The sequence below is a fragment of the Oncorhynchus gorbuscha genome, unplaced genomic scaffold (assembly GCF_021184085.1).
Source record: "Oncorhynchus gorbuscha isolate QuinsamMale2020 ecotype Even-year unplaced genomic scaffold, OgorEven_v1.0 Un_scaffold_1109, whole genome shotgun sequence".
Classification (NCBI taxonomy): Eukaryota; Metazoa; Chordata; class Actinopteri; order Salmoniformes; family Salmonidae; genus Oncorhynchus; species Oncorhynchus gorbuscha.
Window position 1 is genome coordinate 153,443 of NW_025745987.1, and position 20,031 is coordinate 173,473.

The 20,031-nt window shown below is 41.6% G+C and overlaps 1 protein-coding gene and 1 pseudogene across 2 annotated transcripts in view; both read left to right on the top strand.

The window, feature by feature from the left end:
* Nucleotides 1-1,107, top strand: part of LOC124021423 — a 28,554-nt pseudogene extending 27,447 nt beyond the window's left edge. The window contains exon 15 of the transcript XR_006836234.1: nucleotides 244-1,107. The product of XR_006836234.1 is annotated as a cytosol aminopeptidase-like (transcript). The remainder of the gene's footprint in view (nucleotides 1-243) is intronic.
* Nucleotides 1,108-1,826: 719 nt separating this feature from the next.
* Nucleotides 1,827-15,373, top strand: LOC124021424 (mediator of RNA polymerase II transcription subunit 28-like). Its single transcript, XM_046336613.1, has 5 exons — nucleotides 1,827-1,985; nucleotides 4,659-4,725; nucleotides 6,004-6,116; nucleotides 7,027-7,110; nucleotides 15,166-15,373. The coding sequence occupies exons 1-5, from the start codon at nucleotides 1,827-1,829 to the stop codon at nucleotides 15,283-15,285; spliced, it is 543 nt and encodes a 180-aa protein (XP_046192569.1). The 3' UTR covers nucleotides 15,286-15,373.
* The last annotated feature ends 4,658 nt before the right edge of the window (nucleotides 15,374-20,031 follow it).

Below are 20,031 nucleotides of genomic sequence, written 5' to 3' on the forward strand. Positions count from 1 at the left end.
TAGAACCATGACGACCACAACCCCTTCTGTTAGTGTTCTAGAACCATGACGACCACAACCCCTTCTGTTAGTGTTCTAGAACCATGACGACCACAACCCCTTCTGTTAGTGTTCTAGAACCACCCCTCTGTTCTGTCCGGCTGAGGGGTTGGATTGCTGAGAGACGCTGGCTCTTGTCCTGTTGGACATAAACAATACACTTTTCTCTTTTTAGATTCTCTCTCACTGTTTGTCTCTCTCCAGGTTCCCTACCTGAAGAAAGGAATGTCTGGGAGACCGACACGAACACTGGTCGAGTTCGCTGCTGGACTGGCCAACCAAGCCTGAAGACACACACACACACCACACCTACACACACTGAGCTGGCTGGAGAAGGATTATTCTGTAGAGACAGAGACACTGGTACTGTGTAGATTTACAGACTGCTTCCCAAATAGCACCTTATTCCCTCCCCATAGGAGTCTGGTCTAAAGTAGTGAACTATATAGGGAATAGGCTGCTATTTGGGATGTATCCTGAGTCATCTGGTAGTAGCCTGCTGTGCATCGAGAGGAGAGGAGGAGAAGAGGACATTTCCACCCCAGTGCCCCAGCACATGTAACTAATTCCCTCTCGAGCCTAGTTTATAGCCTACATACGTATTCATTGAGAAACTGAATTTATGTAAATTGACAAGGTATATCGTATCCTACCCTACAAGGTATATCGTATCGTATCCTACCAAAACAGTTTGCAGTCAGAGTGCAGTGGAACTGGATCCAAATTAAGTCCTGTTTTAACTACAGTTATTCTGCACTCTCTGCTTCCAAAATACCACAGTCGACTTTAATCTTGTTTCGGAACGGTAACTATGCAAAGTGACACTACGCAGCCCTGCAATTTATAACTGGAAGAACGCAGGATGGCCTTTTCTGCGTAGCGTTCTTGCGATGCATAGTAGGGTAAAAACGAGGCTTCAGTGACAGTCAGTTAACCAACCTCTTCTGTCCAGTAGTTGTGGGAGAAACTAATGCTGAAGTTGGTATGCACTTCTGCAAAACAAAAACTGTCAAATATTATTATTGCCAATATTTACATGTCATTTAAATAAAACACCGATAAAAACCATTTTGGGGGATCAATGTGTCTTGTCACTATATTATAGTGTAAATCACTAATTGTTTTAATTGAGTAGAACCTATTACATTCCTCACCCAGTGTGGCATGTCCTAGTTGCTATATTTATCAACTTTTCAGACTACCCTGGCAACAAATTTAGCTTTTTTTTTTTTTCAAACAGCACCTTGCAACAGTGGTCCTTCTGTCACACAAGTTGTAGCACTCTTGTAACTCAGCCATGCCTGGCTACTGGGTTGTGAGTTTGGAACTTTTAGCAACATGACTGAAAAGTGGACAGCTCAAACGCTGAACAAATGTCAAATTTATTTATTTTTCCCCCTTTGCTACTTTTAAAAAATTAGATTTCTCTTTTGAAAAGTGACACCACATTTCCCCCTCAGTCGACTTGTCACACACTGCCTGGCTGCAATGGTGTATTGTGAGTGACGCCTGCAGCAAACCCAATGAATATAGTTGCTCGCGAATGTTTGATCTTGAACAGAACTTACAACATCAATCAACATATTCTCTCAATCAAAAGTGGACAGCCAGAAGAAGTACAGAAAAGAGTGGGACTCTGCACCTGAACAAATGTCAAACCATATTTATTTTGCCAGTCTATTTCAATAACGTTATTGCGTATTATACGTAAAGACGTAAATTTTACGTTATCACGCAATGACATCACAACGTAATTTAGTTGGCAACACTGCAAACAACCATCCAGTATGTCTTCCTCCATGGGCAGCGGGATGTTCCCCGGCCAGCAGTCCGCTGGTCCTCACCCTGTCGGCGGCCCGGGTCAGCCGGGACTACTATCTGGAGCCCCAACTCCGGGGAACAGGGCAACCAGCCGTGGTATAGCTAACGGAATGATACTAGCTCTGGTAGACGAGCTAACGGAATGATACTAGCTACGAGAGCAACAGCTAACCGTGGTATAGCTAACGGAATGATACTAGCTAGCCGTGGTATAGCTAACGGAATGATACTAGCTAACGTGGTATAGCTAACGGAATGATACTAGCTAACGGAATGATACTAGCTAACGGAATGATACTAGCTAACGGAATGATACTAGTTAGCCGTGGTATAGCTAACGGAATGATACTAGCTAACGGAATGATACTAGCTAACGGAATGATACTAGCTAGCCGTGGTATAGCTAACGGAATGATACTAGCTAACGGAATGATACTAGCTAACGGAATGATACTAGTTAGCCGTGGTATAGCTAACGGAATGATACTAGCTAGCCGTGGTATAGCTAACAGAATGATAGCCGTGGTATAGCTAACGGAATGATACTAGCTAACGGAATGATACTAGCTAACGGAATGATACCGTGGTATAGCTAACGGAATGATACTAGCTAACGGAATGATACTAGCTAACGGAATGATACTAGTTAGCCGTGGTATAGCTAACGGAATGATACTAGCTAACGGAATGATACTAGCTAACGGAATGATACTAGTTAGCCGTGGTATAGCTAACGGAATGATACTAGCTAACGGAATGATACTAGCTAACGGAATGATACTAGTTAGCTAACGAATGATATAGCTAACAGAATGATACTAGCTAACGGAATGATACTAGCTAACGGAATGATACTAGCCGTGGTATAGCTAACGGAATGATACTAGCTAGCCGTGGTATAGCTAACGGAATGATACTAGCTAGCCGTGGTATAGCTAACGGAATGATACTAGCTAACGGAATGATACTAGCTAACGGAATGATACTAGCTAACGGAATGATACTAGCTAACGGAATGATACTAGCTAACGGAATGATACTAGTTAGCCGTGGTATAGCTAACGGAATGATACTAGCTAACGGAATGATACTAGCTAACGGAATGATACTAGCTAGCCGTGGTATAGCTAACGGAATGATACTAGCTAACGGAATGATACTAGCTAACGGAATGATACTAGTTAGCCGTGGTATAGCTAACAGAATGATACTAGCTAGCCGTGGTATAGCTAACGGAATGATACTAGTTAGCCGTGGTATAGCTAACGGAATGATACTAGCTAACGGAATGATACTAGCTAACGGAATGATACTAGTTAGCCGTGGTATAGCTAACGGAATGATACTAGCTAACGGAATGATACTAGCTAACGGAATGATACTAGCCGTGGTATAGCTAACGGAATGATACTAGCTAGCCGTGGTATAGCTAACGGAATGATACTAGCTAGCTGTGGTATAGCTAACGGAATGATACTAGCTAACGGAATGATACTAGCTAACGGAATGATACTAGCTAACGGAATGATACTAGTTAACGGAATGATACTAGCTAACGGAATGATACTAGCTAACGGAATGATACTAGCTAACGGAATGATACTAGCTAACGGAATGATACTAGTTAGCCGTGGTATAGCTAACGGAATGATACTAGCTAACGGAATGATACTAGCTAACGGAATGATACTAGCTGGCCGTGGTATAGCTAACAGAATGATACTAGCTGGCCGTGGTATAGCTAACGGAATGATACTAGCTAACGGAATGATACTAGCTAGCCGTGGTATAGCTAACGGAATGATACTAGTTAGCCGTGGTATAGCTAACGGAATGATACTAGCTAACGGAATGATACTAGCTAACGGAATGATACTAGCTAACGGAATGATACTGGCTAACGGAATGATACTAGCTAACGGAATGATACTAGCTAGCCGTGGTATAGCTAACGGAATGATACTAGCTGGCCGTGGTATAGCTAACGGAATGATACTAGCTAACGGAATGATACTAGCTGGCCGTGGTATAGCTAACGGAATGATACTAGCTAACGGAATGATACTAGCTAACGGAATGATACTAGCTAACGGAATGATACTAGCTAACGGAATGATACTGGCTAACGGAATGATACTAGCTAACGGAATGATACTAGCTAGCCGTGGTATAGCTAACGGAATGATACTAGCTAACGGAATGATACTGGCTAAAGGAATGATACTAGCTAGCCGTGGTATAGCTAACGGAATGATACTAGCTAGCCGTGGTATAGCTAACGGAATGATACTAGCTAGCCGTGGTATAGCTAACGGAATGATACTAGCTAACGGAATGATACTAGCTAACGGAATGATACTAGCTAACGGAATGATACTAGCTAACGGAATGATACTAGCCGTGGTATAGCTAACGGAATGATACTAGCTAACGGAATGATACTAGCTAGCCGTGGTATAGCTAACGGAATGATACTAGCTAACGGAATGATACTAGCTAACGGAATGATACTAGCTAACTGAATGATACTAGCCATGGTATAGCTAACGGAATGATACTAGCTAACGGAATGATACTAGCCGTGGTATAGCTAACGGAATGATACTAGCTAACGGAATGATACTAGCTAGCCGTGGTATAGCTAACGGAATGATACTAGCTAACGGAATGATACTAGCTAACTGAATGATACTAGCCGTGGTATAGCTAACGGAATGATACTAGCTAACGGAATGATACTAGCTAGCCGTGGTATAGCTAACGGAATGAACTGTTAACCAGTTGTCTTGTGTCAGCAGGCTTGCTTTGCGTCCCTAGTGAGTCAAGACTACGTGAACGGAACCGACCAGGAGGAAATTCGGACAGGTGAGACCAGTAAAGTTCACGACCCAAAAGATCTCCCAGACGAGATCCTAGGTGACCAACAACCATCCTCCTGGATAGCGACAGGGTATGCATGGTTTTGCTCCAGCCTTGTTTTAACACCTGATTTAGCCAATCAGGGTCCAGATGAGCAGCTGGTTGGTAGAAGCAGGTGTTTTACAGCAGGGCTGTAGCAAATGCCTGCACGTCCAGTAATTCAGGAGGAGAGTTGGCTAGCCTTGGGGCAGTTAGCATTGTAAACAGTTTGATATTTATTTTATTACTTTGCTTATCTAAAATTAACTGACTTGCATGTCTGTCTGTCTGTTTCTATCTCTCTCTCTCTAACCTGTCTGCCTCTCTCTCTAACCTGTCTCTCGCTCTAACCTGTCTCTCTCTAACCTGTCTGTCTCTCTCTCTTTAACCTGTCTGTCTCTCTCTCTAACCTGTCTGTCTGTATCTATCTCTCTCTCTAACCTGTCTCTCGCTCTAACCTGTCTCTCTCTCTCACCTCTCTGTCTCTCTCTCTTTAACCTGTCTCTGTCTCTCTAACCTGTCTCGCTCTAACCTGTCTGTCTGTCTCTCTCTCTAACCTGTCTGTCTATCTCTCTCTTTAACCTGTCTGTCTCTCTCACCTGTCTCTCTTTAACCTGTCTGTCTCTCTCTAACCTGTCTGTCTGTGTCTCTCTCTCTAACCTGTCTGTCTCTCTAACCTGTCTGTTTCTCGGTCTCTCTCTCTAACCTGTCTTTCTCTAACCTGTCTGTTTCTCGGTCTCTCTCTCTAACCTGTCTGTTTCTCGGTCTCTCTCTCTCTCTAACCTGTCTCTCTCTAACCTGTCTGTTTCTCGGTCTCTCTCTCTCTCTAACCTGTCTCTCTCTAACCTGTCTGTTTCTCGGTCTCTGTCTCTCTCTAACCTGTCTGTTTCTCAGTCTCTCTCTCTCTAACCTGTCTGTCTCTAACCTGTCTCTCTCTAACCTGTCTGTCTCTAACCTGTCTCTCTCTAACCTGTCTGTTTCTCGGTCTCTCTCTCTAACCTGTCTGTTTCTCGGTCTCTCTCTCTCTCTAACCTGTCTCTCTCTAACCTGTCTGTTTCTCGGTCTCTCTCTCTCTCTAACCTGTCTCTCTCTAACCTGTCTGTTTCTCGGTCTCTGTCTCTCTCTAACCTGTCTGTTTCTCAGTCTCTCTCTCTCTAACCTGTCTCTCTCTAAACTGTCTCTCTCTAACCTGCCTGTCTCTCTCTCTCTCTAACCTGTCTCTCTCTAACCTGTCTGTCTCCCCAGGTGTGGATCAGTGTATTCAGAAGTTTCTGGATGTCGCCAGACAGACAGAATGTTTCTTCCTGCAGAAGCGTCTTCAGTTATCAGTCCAGAAACCCGACCAGGTGGTCAAAGAGGTAGGTGATACTGTATACCAGGGGTATCACCCACCTGGTGTCCCAGGTCTAAATCAGGCCCTGATTAGAGGGGAATCACCCACCTGGTGTCCCAGGTCTAAATCAGGCCCTGATTAGAGGGGAACAATGACTGGTGTCCCAGGTCTAAATCAGGCCCTGATTAGAGGGGAATCACCCACCTGGTGTCCCAGGTCAAAATCAGGCCCTGATTAGAGGGGAACAATGACTGGTGTCCCAGGTCTAAATCGGTCCCTGATTAGAGGGGAACAATGACTGGTGTCCCAGGTCTAAATCAGGCCCTGATTAGAGGGGAACAATGACTGGTGTCCCAGGTCTAAATCAGGCCCTGATTGGAGGGGAACAATGGGGGAGAAAAACCAGTGGAAATGGGTTCTAGAATTTGATGGCTCTATATGGATTAGGGTGAAGTCGCCACTAGATGCTGATCTTGGGTCAGTGTTACATTTTCCCCACTAATGGTTAATGTTAGGATTGGGGGAGGGAGGCTTATCTTAGATCTGTGCCGAAGGGGAAACTTCACTAGTATGGGGATGTTCTGGTGTTAGGACAGCCTCCCTCTGCTGTTAACAGCTAGTCCATCTCTTCTCTGTTCTGGTGTAAGGACAGCCTCCCTCTGCTGTTAACAAACAGCTAGTCCATCTCTTCTCTGTTCTGGTGTAAGGACAGCCTCCCTCTGCTGTTAACAGCTAGTCCATCTCTTCTCTGTTCTGGTGTTAGGACAGCCTCCCTCTGCTGTTAACAGCTGGTCCATCTCTTCTCTGTTCTGGTGTTAGGACAGCCTCCCTCTGCTGTTAACAGCTAGTCCATCTCTTCTCTGTTCTGGTGTTAGGACAGCCTCCCTCTGCTGTTAACAGCTGGTCCATCTCTTCTCCCTCTCTCTTCTCTCCAGGATGTGTCTGAGCTGCGGAATGAACTCCAGAGGAAAGAGCTGCTAGTTCAGAAACACCTGTCTAAGCTGCACCACTGGCAGCAGGTACGTCCTCCGTGACCCGGAAACTGATAAGTTGTTGAGGAGTGTGTAAATGTGTTTGTAGGCCAACAGAAGGCTGTCCTCCCCTCCTCCATAGCCTCCTTTAGGCCAGGAAGCAGAGTCCTCCCCTCCTCCATAGCCTCCTTTAGACCAGGAAGTAGAGTCCTCCCCTCCTCCATAGCCTCCTTTAGGCCAGGAGGCAGGGTCCTCCCCTCCTCCATAGCCTCCTTTAGACCAGGATGTAGAGTCCTCCCCTCCTCCATAGCCTCCTTTAGACCAGGAAGCAGAGTCCTCCCCTCCTCCATAGCCTCCCCTCCTCCATAGCCTCCTTTAGACCAGGAAGTAGAGTCCTCCCCTCCTCCATAGCCTCCTTTAGACCAGGAAGTAGAGTCCTCCCCTCCTCCATAGCCTCCTTTAGGCCAGGAAGTAGAGTCCTCCCCTCCTCCATAGCCTCCTTTAGACCAAGAAGCAGAATCCTCCCCTCCTCCATAGCCTCCCCTCCTCCATAGCCTCCTTTAGACCAGGAAGTAGAGTCCTCCCATCCTCCATAGCCTCCTTTAGACCAGGAAGTAGAGTCCTCCCCTCCTCCATAGCCTCCTTTAGACCAGGAAGCAGAGTCCTCCCCTCTTCCATAGCCTCCTTTAGACCAGGAAGTAGAGTCCTCCCCTCCTCCATAGCCTCCTTTAGACCAGGAAGTAGAGTCCTCCCCTCCTCCATAGCCTCCTTTAGACCAGGAAGTAGAGTCCTCTCCTCCTCCATAGCCTCCTTTAGACCAGGAAGCAGAGTCCTCCCCTCCTCCATAGCCTCCTTTAGACCAGGAAGTAGAGTCCTCCATAGCCTCCTTTTGACCAGGAAGCACAAGTGTATTCCACATGAGTCTTTCACCGAAGACTTTTGAAATCTGACACTAGCCCTTTGTTTTCTGGGAGGAGAAATGATACGCTACTTCTCCTTTTATCCTGAAATGTCTTGTACAACTATACACTAGTCTATCACTTTACACCTTTCATGTTGCGACCCCTGGAAACATCATTTACCTGTGGAGGAGTCTCATTTCATACAAGCGCGTTGTAGTCCACTTTCTCTCCTCGATTTACCTTTGACCTTTTTGGAAAGGAGACGAGAGCGGACGGAGGAGTTGATTAAATCTAATTGAGAAAAGGCCATGGTGGCTCAGTGCCACATCACTTCCTGGATCCTGTCTCATTCTGTTTTTGAATGGGCTTCAAGGATATATCAAATTGATGAAAACCCTTTTAAGATATATAGGTGACATAATGTCAGGTCTGTAGGTAATCTGTCTGGTCCAGCATCACGATAACATGTCTGTCTGTAGTTAATGTCTGTTCTGTCTGTAGGTAATATCATGTCTGTTCTGTCTGTAGGTAATATCATGTCTGTTCTGTCTGTAGTTAATATCATGTCTGTTCTGTCTGTAGTTAATGTCTGTTCTGTCTGTAGGTAATATCATGTCTGTTCTGTCTGTAGTTAATATCATGTCTGTTCTGTCTGTAGGTAATATCATGTCTGTTCTGTCTGTAGGTAATATCATGTCTGTTCTGTCTGTAGGTAATATCATGTCTGTTCTGTCTGTAGTTAATATCATGTCTGGTCTGTCTGTAGGTAATATCATGTCTGTTCTGTCTGTAGGTAATATCATGTCTGTTCTGTCTGTAGTTAATATCATGTCTGTTCTGTCTGTAGGTAATATCATGTCTGTTCTGTCTGTAGTTAATATCATGTCTGGTCTGTCTGTAGTTAATATCATGTCTGTTCTGTCTGTAGGTAATATCATGTCTGTAGTTAATATCATGTCTGTTCTGTCTGTAGGTAATATCATGTCTGTTCTGTCTGTAGGTAATATCATGTCTGTTCTGTCTGTAGTTAATATCATGTCTGGTCTGTCTGTAGGTAATATCATGTCTGTTCTGTCTGTAGGTAATATCATGTCTGTTCTGTCTGTAGGTAATATCATGTCTGTTCTGTCTGTAGGTAATATCATGTTCTGTCTGTAGGTAATATCATGTCTGTTCTGTCTAGGTAATGTCTGTTCTGTCTGTAGGTAATGTCTGTTCTGTCTGTAGGTAATATCATGTCTGTTCTGTCTGTAGTAATATCATGTCTGTTCTGTCTGTAGGTAATATCATGTCTGTTCTGTCTGTAGGTAATATCATGTCTGTTCTGTCTGTAGGTAATATCATGTCTGTTCTGTCTGTAGGTAATGTCTGTTCTCTCTGTAGTTAATATCATGTCTGTAGGTAATATCATGTCTGTTCTGTCTGTAGGTAATATCATGTCTGTCTGTAGTTAATATCATGTCTGTTCTGTCTGTAGGTAATATCATGTCTGTTCTGTCTGTAGGTAATATCATGTCTGTTCTGTCTGTAGTTAATATCATGTCTGTTCTGTCTGTAGGTAATATCATGTCTGTTCTGTCTGTAGTTAATTCTGTCTGTAGGTAATATCATGTCTGTTCTGTCTGTAGTTAATATCATGTCTGTTCTGTCTGTAGTTAATATCATGTCTGTTCTGTCTGTAGGTAATATCATGTCTGTTCTGTCTGTAGTTAATATCATGTCTGTTCTGTCTGTAGGTAATATCATGTCTGTTCTGTCTGTAGGTAATATCATGTCTGTTCTGTCTGTAGTTAATATCATGTCTGGTCTGTCTGTAGGTAATATCATGTCTGTTCTGTCTGTAGGTAATATCATGTCTGTTCTGTCTGTAGTTAATATCATGTCTGTTCTGTCTGTAGTTAATATCATGTCTGTTCTGTCTGTAGGTAATATCATGTCTGTAGGTAATATCATGTCTGTTCTGTCTGTAGTTAATATCATGTCTGTTCTGTCTGTAGGTAATATCATGTCTGTAGGTAATATCATGTCTGTTCTGTCTGTAGGTAATATCATGTCTGTCTGTAGTTAATGTCTGGTCTGTCTGTAGTTAATATCATGTCTGTTCTGTCTGTAGGTAATATCATGTCTGGTCTGTCTGTAGGTAATGTCTGTTCTGTCTGTAGGTAATATCATGTCTGTTCTGTCTGTAGTTAATATCATGTCTGTTCTGTCTGTAGGTAATATCATGTCTGGTCTGTCTGTAGGTAATGTCTGTTCTGTCTGTAGGTAATATCATGTCTGTTCTGTCTGTAGGTAATGTCTGTTCTGTCTGTAGGTAATATCATGTCTGTTCTGTCTGTAGTTAATATCATGTCTGTTCTGTCTGTAGGTAATATCATGTCTGGTCTGTCTGTAGGTAATATCATGTCTGTTCTGTCTGTAGTTAATGTCTGTCTGTAGGTAATGTCTGTCTGTAGTTAATATCATGTCTGTCTGTAGTTAATGTCTGTCTGTAGTTAATGTCTGTCTGTAGGTAATATCATGTCTGGTCTGTCTGTAGTTAATATCATGTCTGTTCTGTCTGTAGTTAATATCATGTCTGTAGGTAATATCATGTCTGTTCTGTCTGTAGGTAATATCATGTCTGTCTGTAGGTAATATCATGTCTGTTCTGTCTGTAGTTAATATCATGTCTGTAGGTAATATCATGTCTGTTCTGTCTGTAGTTAATATCATGTCTGTTCTGTCTGTAGGTAATATCATGTCTGTTCTGTCTGTAGTTAATATCATGTCTGTTCTGTCTGTAGGTAATGTCTGTTCTGTCTGTAGGTAATATCATGTCTGTTCTCTCTGTAGGTAATATCATGTCTGTTCTGTCTGTAGTTAATATCATGTCTGTTCTGTCTGTAGGTAATATCATGTCTGTTCTCTCTGTAGGTAATATCATGTCTGTTCTGTCTGTAGTTAATATCATGTCTGTTCTGTCTGTAGTTAATATCATGTCTGTTCTGTCTGTAGGTAATATCATGTCTGTTCTGTCTGTAGGTAATATCATGTCTGTTCTGTCTGTAGGTAATATCATGTCTGTTCTGTCTGTAGGTAATATCATGTCTGTTCTGTCTGTAGGTAATATCATGTCTGTCTGTAGGTAATATCATGTCTGTTCTGTCTGTAGGTAATATCATGTCTGTTCTGTCTGTAGGTAATATCATGTCTGTTCTGTCTGTAGGTAATATCATGTCTGTTCTGTCTGTAGGTAATATCATGTCTGTTCTGTCTGTAGGTAATATCATGTCTGTTCTGTCTGTAGGTAATATCATGTCTGTTCTGTCTGTAGGTAATATCATGTCTGTTCTGTCTGTAGTTAATATCATGTCTGTCTGTAGGTAATATCATGTCTGTTCTGTCTGTAGGTAATATCATGTCTGTTCTGTCTGTAGGTAATATCATGTCTGTTCTGTCTGTAGTTAATATCATGTCTGTTCTGTCTGTAGGTAATATCATGTCTGTTCTGTCTGTAGGTAATATCATGTCTGTTCTGTCTGTAGTTAATGTCTGTTCTGTCTGTAGGTAATATCATGTCTGTTCTGTCTGTAGGTAATATCATGTCTGTTCTGTCTGTAGGTAATATCATGTCTGTTCTGTCTGTAGGTAATATCATGTCTGTTCTGTCTGTAGGTAATATCATGTCTGTTCTGTCTGTAGGTAATATCATGTCTGTTCTGTCTGTAGTTAATATCATGTCTGTTCTGTCTGTAGGTAATATCATGTCTGTTCTGTCTGTAGGTAATGTCTGTTCTGTCTGTAGGTAATATCATGTCTGTTCTGTCTGTAGGTAATATCATGTCTGTTCTGTCTGTAGTTAATATCATGTCTGTTCTGTCTGTAGGTAATATCATGTCTGTTCTGTCTGTAGGTAATATCATGTCTGTTCTGTCTGTAGGTAATATCATGTCTGTTCTGTCTGTAGGTAATATCATGTCTGTCTGTCTGTAGGTAATATCATGTCTGTTCTGTCTGTAGGTAATATCATGTCTGTAGGTAATATCATGTCTGTTCTGTCTGTAGGTAATATCATGTCTGTTCTGTCTGTAGGTAATATCATGTCTGTAGGTAATATCATGTCTGTTCTGTCTGTAGGTAATATCATGTCTGTTCTGTCTGTAGGTAATATCATGTCTGTAGGTAATATCATGTCTGTAGGTAATATCATGTCTGTAGGTAATATCATGTCTGTTCTGTCTGTAGGTAATATCATGTCTGTTCTGTCTGTAGGTAATATCATGTCTGTAGGTAATATCATGTCTGTTCTGTCTGTAGTTAATATCATGTCTGTTCTGTCTGTAGGTAATATCATGTCTGTAGGTAATATCATGTCTGTAGGTAATATCATGTCTGTTCTGTCTGTAGGTAATATCATGTCTGTTCTGTCTGTAGGTAATATCATGTCTGTTCTGTCTGTAGGTAATATCATGTCTGTTCTGTCTGTAGGTAATATCATGTCTGTTCTGTCTGTAGGTAATGTCTGTTCTGTCTGTAGGTAATATCATGTCTGTAGGTAATATCATGTCTGTTCTGTCTGTAGGTAATATCATGTCTGTTCTGTCTGTAGTTAATATCATGTCTGTTCTGTCTGTAGGTAATGTCTGTTCTGTCTGTAGGTAATATCATGTCTGTTCTGTCTGTAGTTAATATCATGTCTGTTCTGTCTGTAGTTAATATCATGTCTGTTCTGTCTGTAGGTAATATCATGTCTGTCTGTAGGTAATATCATGTCTGTCTGTAGTTAATATCATGTCTGTTCTGTCTGTAGGTAATATCATGTCTGTTCTGTCTGTAGGTAATATCATGTCTGTAGGTAATATCATGTCTGTTCTGTCTGTAGTTAATATCATGTCTGTTCTGTCTGTAGGTAATGTCTGTTCTGTCTGTAGGTAATGTCTGTTCTGTCTGTAGGTAATGTCTGTTCTGTCTGTAGGTAATATCATGTCTGTCTGTAGGTAATATCATGTCTGTTCTGTCTGTAGGTAATATCATGTCTGTCTGTAGGTAATATCATGTCTGTTCTGTCTGTAGGTAATATCATGTCTGTAGTTAATATCATGTCTGTTCTGTCTGTAGGTAATATCATGTCTGTAGGTAATATCATGTCTGTCTGTAGTTAATGTCTGTTCTGTCTGTAGGTAATATCATGTCTGTAGGTAATATCATGTCTGTTCTGTCTGTAGGTAATATCATGTCTGTTCTGTCTGTAGGTAATATCATGTCTGTTCTGTCTGTAGGTAATATCATGTCTGTTCTGTCTGTAGGTAATATCATGTCTGGTCTGTCTGTAGTTAATATCATGTCTGTTCTGTCTGTAGGTAATATCATGTCTGTCTGTAGGTAATATCATGTCTGTTCTGTCTGTAGTTAATATCATGTCTGTTCTGTCTGTAGGTAATGTCTGTTCTGTCTGTAGGTAATATCATGTCTGTTCTGTCTGTAGGTAATATCATGTCTGTTCTGTCTGTAGGTAATATCATGTCTGTTCTGTCTGTAGGTAATATCATGTCTGTTCTGTCTGTAGGTAATATCATGTCTGTAGTCTGTCTGGTGTTCATGTCTGTTCTGTCTGTAGGTAATATCATGTCTGTAGGTAATATCATGTCTGTCTGTAGGTAATGTCTGTTCTGTCTGTAGGTAATATCATGTCTGTTCTGTCTGTAGGTAATATCATGTCTGTTCTGTCTGTAGTTAATATCATGTCTGTAGGTAATATCATGTCTGTTCTGTCTGTAGGTAATATCATGTCTGTTCTGTCTGTAGGTAATATCATGTCTGTTCTGTCTGTAGGTAATATCATGTCTGTTCTGTCTGTAGGTAATGTCTGTCTGTAGGTAATATCATGTCTGGTCTGTCTGTAGGTAATATCATGTCTGTTCTGTCTGTAGGTAATATCATGTCTGTTCTGTCTGTAGGTAATATCATGTCTGTTCTGTCTGTAGGTAATATCATGTCTGTCTGTAGGTAATATCATGTCTGTCTGTAGGTAATATCATGTCTGTTCTGTCTGTAGTTAATATCATGTCTGTTCTGTCTGTAGGTAATATCATGTCTGGTCTGTCTGTAGGTAATATCATGTCTGGTCTGTCTGTAGGTAATATCATGTCTGTTCTGTCTGTAGTTAATATCATGTCTGTCTGTAGTTAATGTCTGTCTGTAGGTAATGTCTGTCTGTAGTTAATATCATGTCTGTCTGTAGTTAATGTCTGTCTGTAGTTAATGTCTGTCTGTAGGTAATATCATGTCTGGTCTGTCTGTAGTTAATATCATGTCTGTTCTGTCTGTAGTTAATATCATGTCTGTTCTGTCTGTAGGTAATATCATGTCTGTTCTGTCTGTAGTTAATATCATGTCTGTTCTGTCTGTAGGTAATGTCTGTTCTGTCTGTAGGTAATATCATGTCTGTTCTGTCTGTAGTTAATATCATGTCTGTTCTGTCTGTAGTTAATATCATGTCTGTTCTGTCTGTAGGTAATATCATGTCTGTCTGTAGTTAATATCATGTCTGTTCTGTCTGTAGGTAATATCATGTCTGTTCTGTCTGTAGGTAATATCATGTCTGTAGGTAATATCATGTCTGTTCTGTCTGTAGTTAATATCATGTCTGTTCTGTCTGTAGGTAATATCATGTCTGTTCTGTCTGTAGGTAATATCATGTCTGTTCTGTCTGTAGGTAATGTCTGTTCTGTCTGTAGGTAATGTCTGTTCTGTCTGTAGGTAATATCATGTCTGTCTGTAGGTAATATCATGTCTGTTCTGTCTGTAGGTAATATCATGTCTGTCTGTAGGTAATATCATGTCTGTTCTGTCTGTAGGTAATATCATGTCTGTTCTGTCTGTAGGTAATATCATGTCTGTCTGTAGGTAATATCATGTCTGTTCTGTCTGTAGGTAATATCATGTCTGTTCTGTCTGTAGGTAATATCATGTCTGTCTGTAGGTAATATCATGTCTGTCTGTAGGTAATATCATGTCTGTTCTGTCTGTAGTTAATATCATGTCTGTTCTGTCTGTAGGTAATATCATGTCTGTAGTTAATATCATGTCTGTTCTGTCTGTAGGTAATATCATGTCTGTAGGTAATATCATGTCTGTCTGTAGTTAATGTCTGTTCTGTCTGTAGGTAATATCATGTCTGTTCTGTCTGTAGGTAATATCATGTCTGTTCTGTCTGTAGGTTCTGGAGGATGTCAGTGTCCAGCATCGCAAACCGTCAGATCTCCCACCACCTGGACCCCTGTCCTTCCTGGAACAGGCCTCAGCTAGTCTACCTGCTGCACCACTCAAACAGACCTAACACACACACACCTCTCTCTCCCAGGCCTCAGCTAGTCTACCTGCTGCACCACTCAAACAGACCTAACACACACACACCTCTCTCTCTCCCAGGCCTCAGCTAGTCTACCTGCTGCACCACTCAAACAGACCTAACACACACACACCTCTCTCTCCCAGGCCTCAGCTAGTCTACCTGCTGCACCACTCAAACAGACCTAACACACACACCCTCTCTCTCCCAGGCCTCAGCTAGTCTACCTGCTGCACCACTCAAACAGACCTAACACACACACTCTCTCTCTCTCTCCCAGGCCTCAGCTAGTCTACCTGCTGCACCACTCAAACAGACCTCTTCTCTCTCCCAGGCCTCAGCTAGTCTACCTGCTGCACCACTCAAACAGACCTAACACACACACACCTCTCTCTCCCAGGCCTCAGCTAGTCTACCTGCTGCACCACTCAAACAGACCTAACACACACACACACCTCTCTCTCCCAGGCCTCAGCTAGTCTACCTGCTGCACCACTCAAACAGACCTAACACACACACCTCTCTCTCTCCCAGGCCTCAGCTAGTCTACCTGCTGCACCACTCAAACAGACCTAACACACACACACCCTCTCTCTCCCAGGCCTCAGCTAGTCTACCTGCTGCACCACTCAAACAGACCTAACACACGCACATCTCTCTCTCTTCTGGAAAGTACATCATCTTTGTTTTCTTTTTGACTTGTGTAAATATTTCCTGACAGAATGAGTGAGTTTGGATCAGAACACCAGCTGTTGTTTTGTCCTGACAGAATAAATTAGTTTGGATCAGAACACCAGCTGTCGTTTTGTCCTGACAGAATAAATGAGTTTGGATCAGAACACCAGCTGTCGTTTTGTCCTGACAGAATAAATTAGTTTGGATCAGAACACCAGCTGTCGTTTTGTCCTGACAGAATAAATTAGTTTGGATCAGAACACCACCTGTTGTTTTGTCCTGACAGAATAAATTAGTTTGGATCAGAACACCAGCTGTTGTTTTGTCCTGACAGAATAAATTAGTTTGGATCAGAACACCAGCTGTTGTTTTGTCCTGACAGAATAAATTAGTTTGGATCAGAACACCAGCTGTTGTTTTGTCCTGACAGAATAAATTAGTTTGGATCAGAACACCAGCTGTTGTTTTGTCCTGACAGAATAAATTAGTTTGGATCAGAACACCACCTGTTGTTTTGTCCTGACAGAATAAATTAGTTTGGATCAGAACACCAGCTGTTGTTTTGTCCTGACAGAATAAATTAGTTTGGATCAGAACACCAGCTGTTGTTTTGTCCTGACAGAATAAATTAGTTTGGATCAGAACACCAGCTGTTGTTTTGTCCTGACAGAATAAATTAGTTTGGATCAGAACACCAGCTGTCGTTTTGTCCTGACAGAATAAATTAGTTTGGATCAGAACACCAGCTGTCGTTTTGTCCTGACAGAATAAATTAGTTTGGATCAGAACACCAGCTGTCGTTTTGTCCTGACAGAATAAATTAGTTTGGATCAGAACACCACCTGTCGTTTTGTCCTGACAGAATAAATTAGTTTGGATCAGAACACCAGCTGTCGTTTTGTCCTGACAGAATAAATGAGTTTGGATCAGAACGAAAATCAATCTAAGAAACATGTCGAAATGATTTACTATCTTTTTAGTTAGTCTTTGTCAAGGTGCCAATGATTTTGGACGTTGTGGACAGACGTTGATCTGACGGTGAACGAGAGAATTGGTTTATGTGACCGTGTGTTCTGTATAGATCTTGTGATGTCACTATTAGAGGTCGACCGATTAATCGGAATGGCCGATTGATTAGGGACGATTTCAAGTTTTCATAACAATCAGTAATTTTGGGTGCTGATTTTAAAAAATATATTGTTTTACCTTTAACTATGCAAGTCAGTTAAGAACACATTCTTATTTTCAATGACGCCCTAGGAACGGTGAGTTAACTGCCTTGTTCAGGGGCAGAATGACAGATTTTTACCTTGTCAGCTCAGGGGATCTAATCTTGCAACCTTGCAGTTAACTAGTCCAACGCTCTAACCACCAGCCTCTCGTTGCACTCCACGAGGAGACTGCCTGTTACGTGAATGCAGTAAGCCAAGGTAAATTGCTAGCTAGCATTAAACTTCTCTTATAAAAAACAAATCAATCATAATCACTAGTTACACTACACATTGGATGATTTAACAAAAGCGCATTTGCGAAAAAAGCACAAACGTTTAACGACTGTACCTAACCACAAACATCAATGACTTTCTTAAAATCAATACACAGAAGTATATATTTTTAAACCTGCATATTTAGCTAAAAGAAATGTAGGTTAGCAGGCAATATTAACCGGGTCAACAAAACTAAGGAGATGATTGTGGACTTCAGGAAACAGCAGAGGGAACACCCCCCTATCCACATCGATGGAACAGTAGTGGAGAGGGTAGTAAGTTTTATGTTCCTCGGCATACACATCACAGACAAACTGAATTGGTCCACTCACACAGACAGCATCGTGAAGAAGGCGCAGCAGCGCCTCTTCAACCTCAGGAGGTTGAAGAAATTTGGCTTGTCACCAAAAGCACTCACAAACTTCTACAGATGCACAATCGAGAGCATCCTGTCGGGCTGTATCACCGCCTGGTACGGCAACTGCTCTGCCCACAACCGTAAGGCTCTCCAGAGGGTAGTGAGGACTGCACAACGCATCACCGGGGGCAAACTACCTGCCCTCCAGGACACCTACACCACCCGATGTTACAGGAAGGCCATAAAGATCATCAAGGACAACAACCACCCCGAGCCACTGCCTGTTCACCCCGCTATCATCCAGAAGGCGAGGTCAGTACAGCTGCATCAAAGCTGGGACCGAGAGACTGAAAAACAGCTTCTATCTCAAGGCCATCAGACTGTTAAATAGCCACCACTAACATTGAGTGGCTGCTGCCAACACACTGTCATTGACACTGACCCAACTCCAGCCACTTTAATAATGGGAATTGATGTAAAATATATCACTAGCCACTTTAATAATGGGAATTGGTGTAAAATATATCACTAGCCACTTTAAACAATGCTACTTAATAACTTAATTCCGACAGTTTAGTAATAACCAACAAGTAATCTAACTAACAATTCCAAAACTACTGTCTTATACACAGTGTAAGGGGATAAGGAACATGTACATAACGATATATGAATGAGTGATGGTACAGAGCAGCATACAGTAGATGGTATCGAGTACAGTATATACATATGAGATGAGTGTGTAGACAAAGTGGCATAGTTAAAGTGGCTAATTTTGGAATTGTTAGTTCGATTACTTGTTGGTTATCACTGCATTGTCGGAACTAGAAGCACAATCATTTCGCTACACTCGCATTAACATCTGCTAACCATGTGTATGTGACAAATAAAATTTGATTTGAGGTGAAATTGTGTCACTTCTCTTGCATTCAGTGCACGCAGAGTCAGGGTATATGCAACAGTTTGGGCAGCCTGGCTCATTGCGAACTAATTTGCTAGAATTGTACTTAATTATGACATAACATTAAAGGTTGTAACAGGAGGATTTAGATTTAGGGATGCCACCCGTTAGATAAAATACAGAACGGTTCCGTATTTCATTGAAATAATAAATGTTTTGTTTTCGAAATGATAGTTCCCAGATTCGATCATATTAATGACCAAAGGCTCGTATTTCTGTGTGTTTATTATATTATAACTAAGTCTATGATTTGATAGAGCAGTCTGACTGAGTGGTGGTAGGCAGCAGCAGGCTCGTATCTCTGTGTGTTTACTATGATTAGGTCTATGATTTGATAGAGCAGTCTGACTGAGTGGTGGTAGGCAGCAGCAGGCTCGTATGTCTGTGTGTTTATTATATTATAACTAAGTCTATGATTTGATAGAGCAGTCTGACTGAGTGGTGGTAGGCAGCAGCAGGCTCGTAAGCATTCATTCAAACAGCACTTTCCTGTGTTTGCCAGCAGCTCTTAGCAATGCTTGAAGCACAGCGCTGTTTATGACTTCAAGCCTATCAACTCCCGAGATGAGGCTGGTGTAACCGATGTGAAATGGCTAGCTAGTTAGCGGTGTGTGTGCTAATAGCGTTTCAAACGTCACTTGCTCTGAGGCTTCTAGTAGTTGTTCTCCTTGCTCTGCATGGGTAACGCTGCCTCGAGGGTGGCTGTTGTCGTTGTGTTCCTGGTTCGAGCCCAGGTAGGGGCGAGGAGAGGGACTGAAGCTATACTATTACACTGGCAATACTAAAGTGACTATAAGAACATCCAATAGTCAAAGGTTAATGAAATACAAATGGTATAGAGGGAAATAGTCCTATAATTCCTATAATAACTACAACCTAAAACTTCTTACCTGGGAATATTGAAGACTCATGTTAAAAGGAACCACCAGCTTTCTTATGTTCTCATGTTCTGAGCAAGGAACTGAAACGTTAGCTTTCTTACATGGCACATATTGCACTTTTACTTTCTTCTCCAACACTTTGTTTTTGCATTATTTAAACCAAACTGAACATGTTTCATTATTTATTTGAGTCTAAATGGATTTTTTATGTTTTATATTAAGTTAAAATAAGTGTTAATTCAGTATTGTTGTAATTGTCATTATTACAACAACAAAAAATACAAAATTGTCCGATTAATCGATATCGTCTTTTTTTGGTCCTCCAATAATCGTATCGGTATCGGCGTTGAAAAATCATAATTGGTCGACCTCTAC

Coding starts and splice junctions, on each gene's coding strand:
- LOC124021424 (XM_046336613.1), top strand. CDS start 1,827: ATGTCTTCCTCCATGGGCAGCGGGATGTTCCCCGGCCAGCAGTCCGCT. Junction 4,726..6,003: donor CCAGGAGGAAATTCGGACAG/GTGAGACCAGTA, acceptor CTGTCTCCCCAG/GTGTGGATCAGTGTATTCAG. Junction 7,111..15,165: donor AGCTGCACCACTGGCAGCAG/GTACGTCCTCCG, acceptor TTCTGTCTGTAG/GTTCTGGAGGATGTCAGTGT.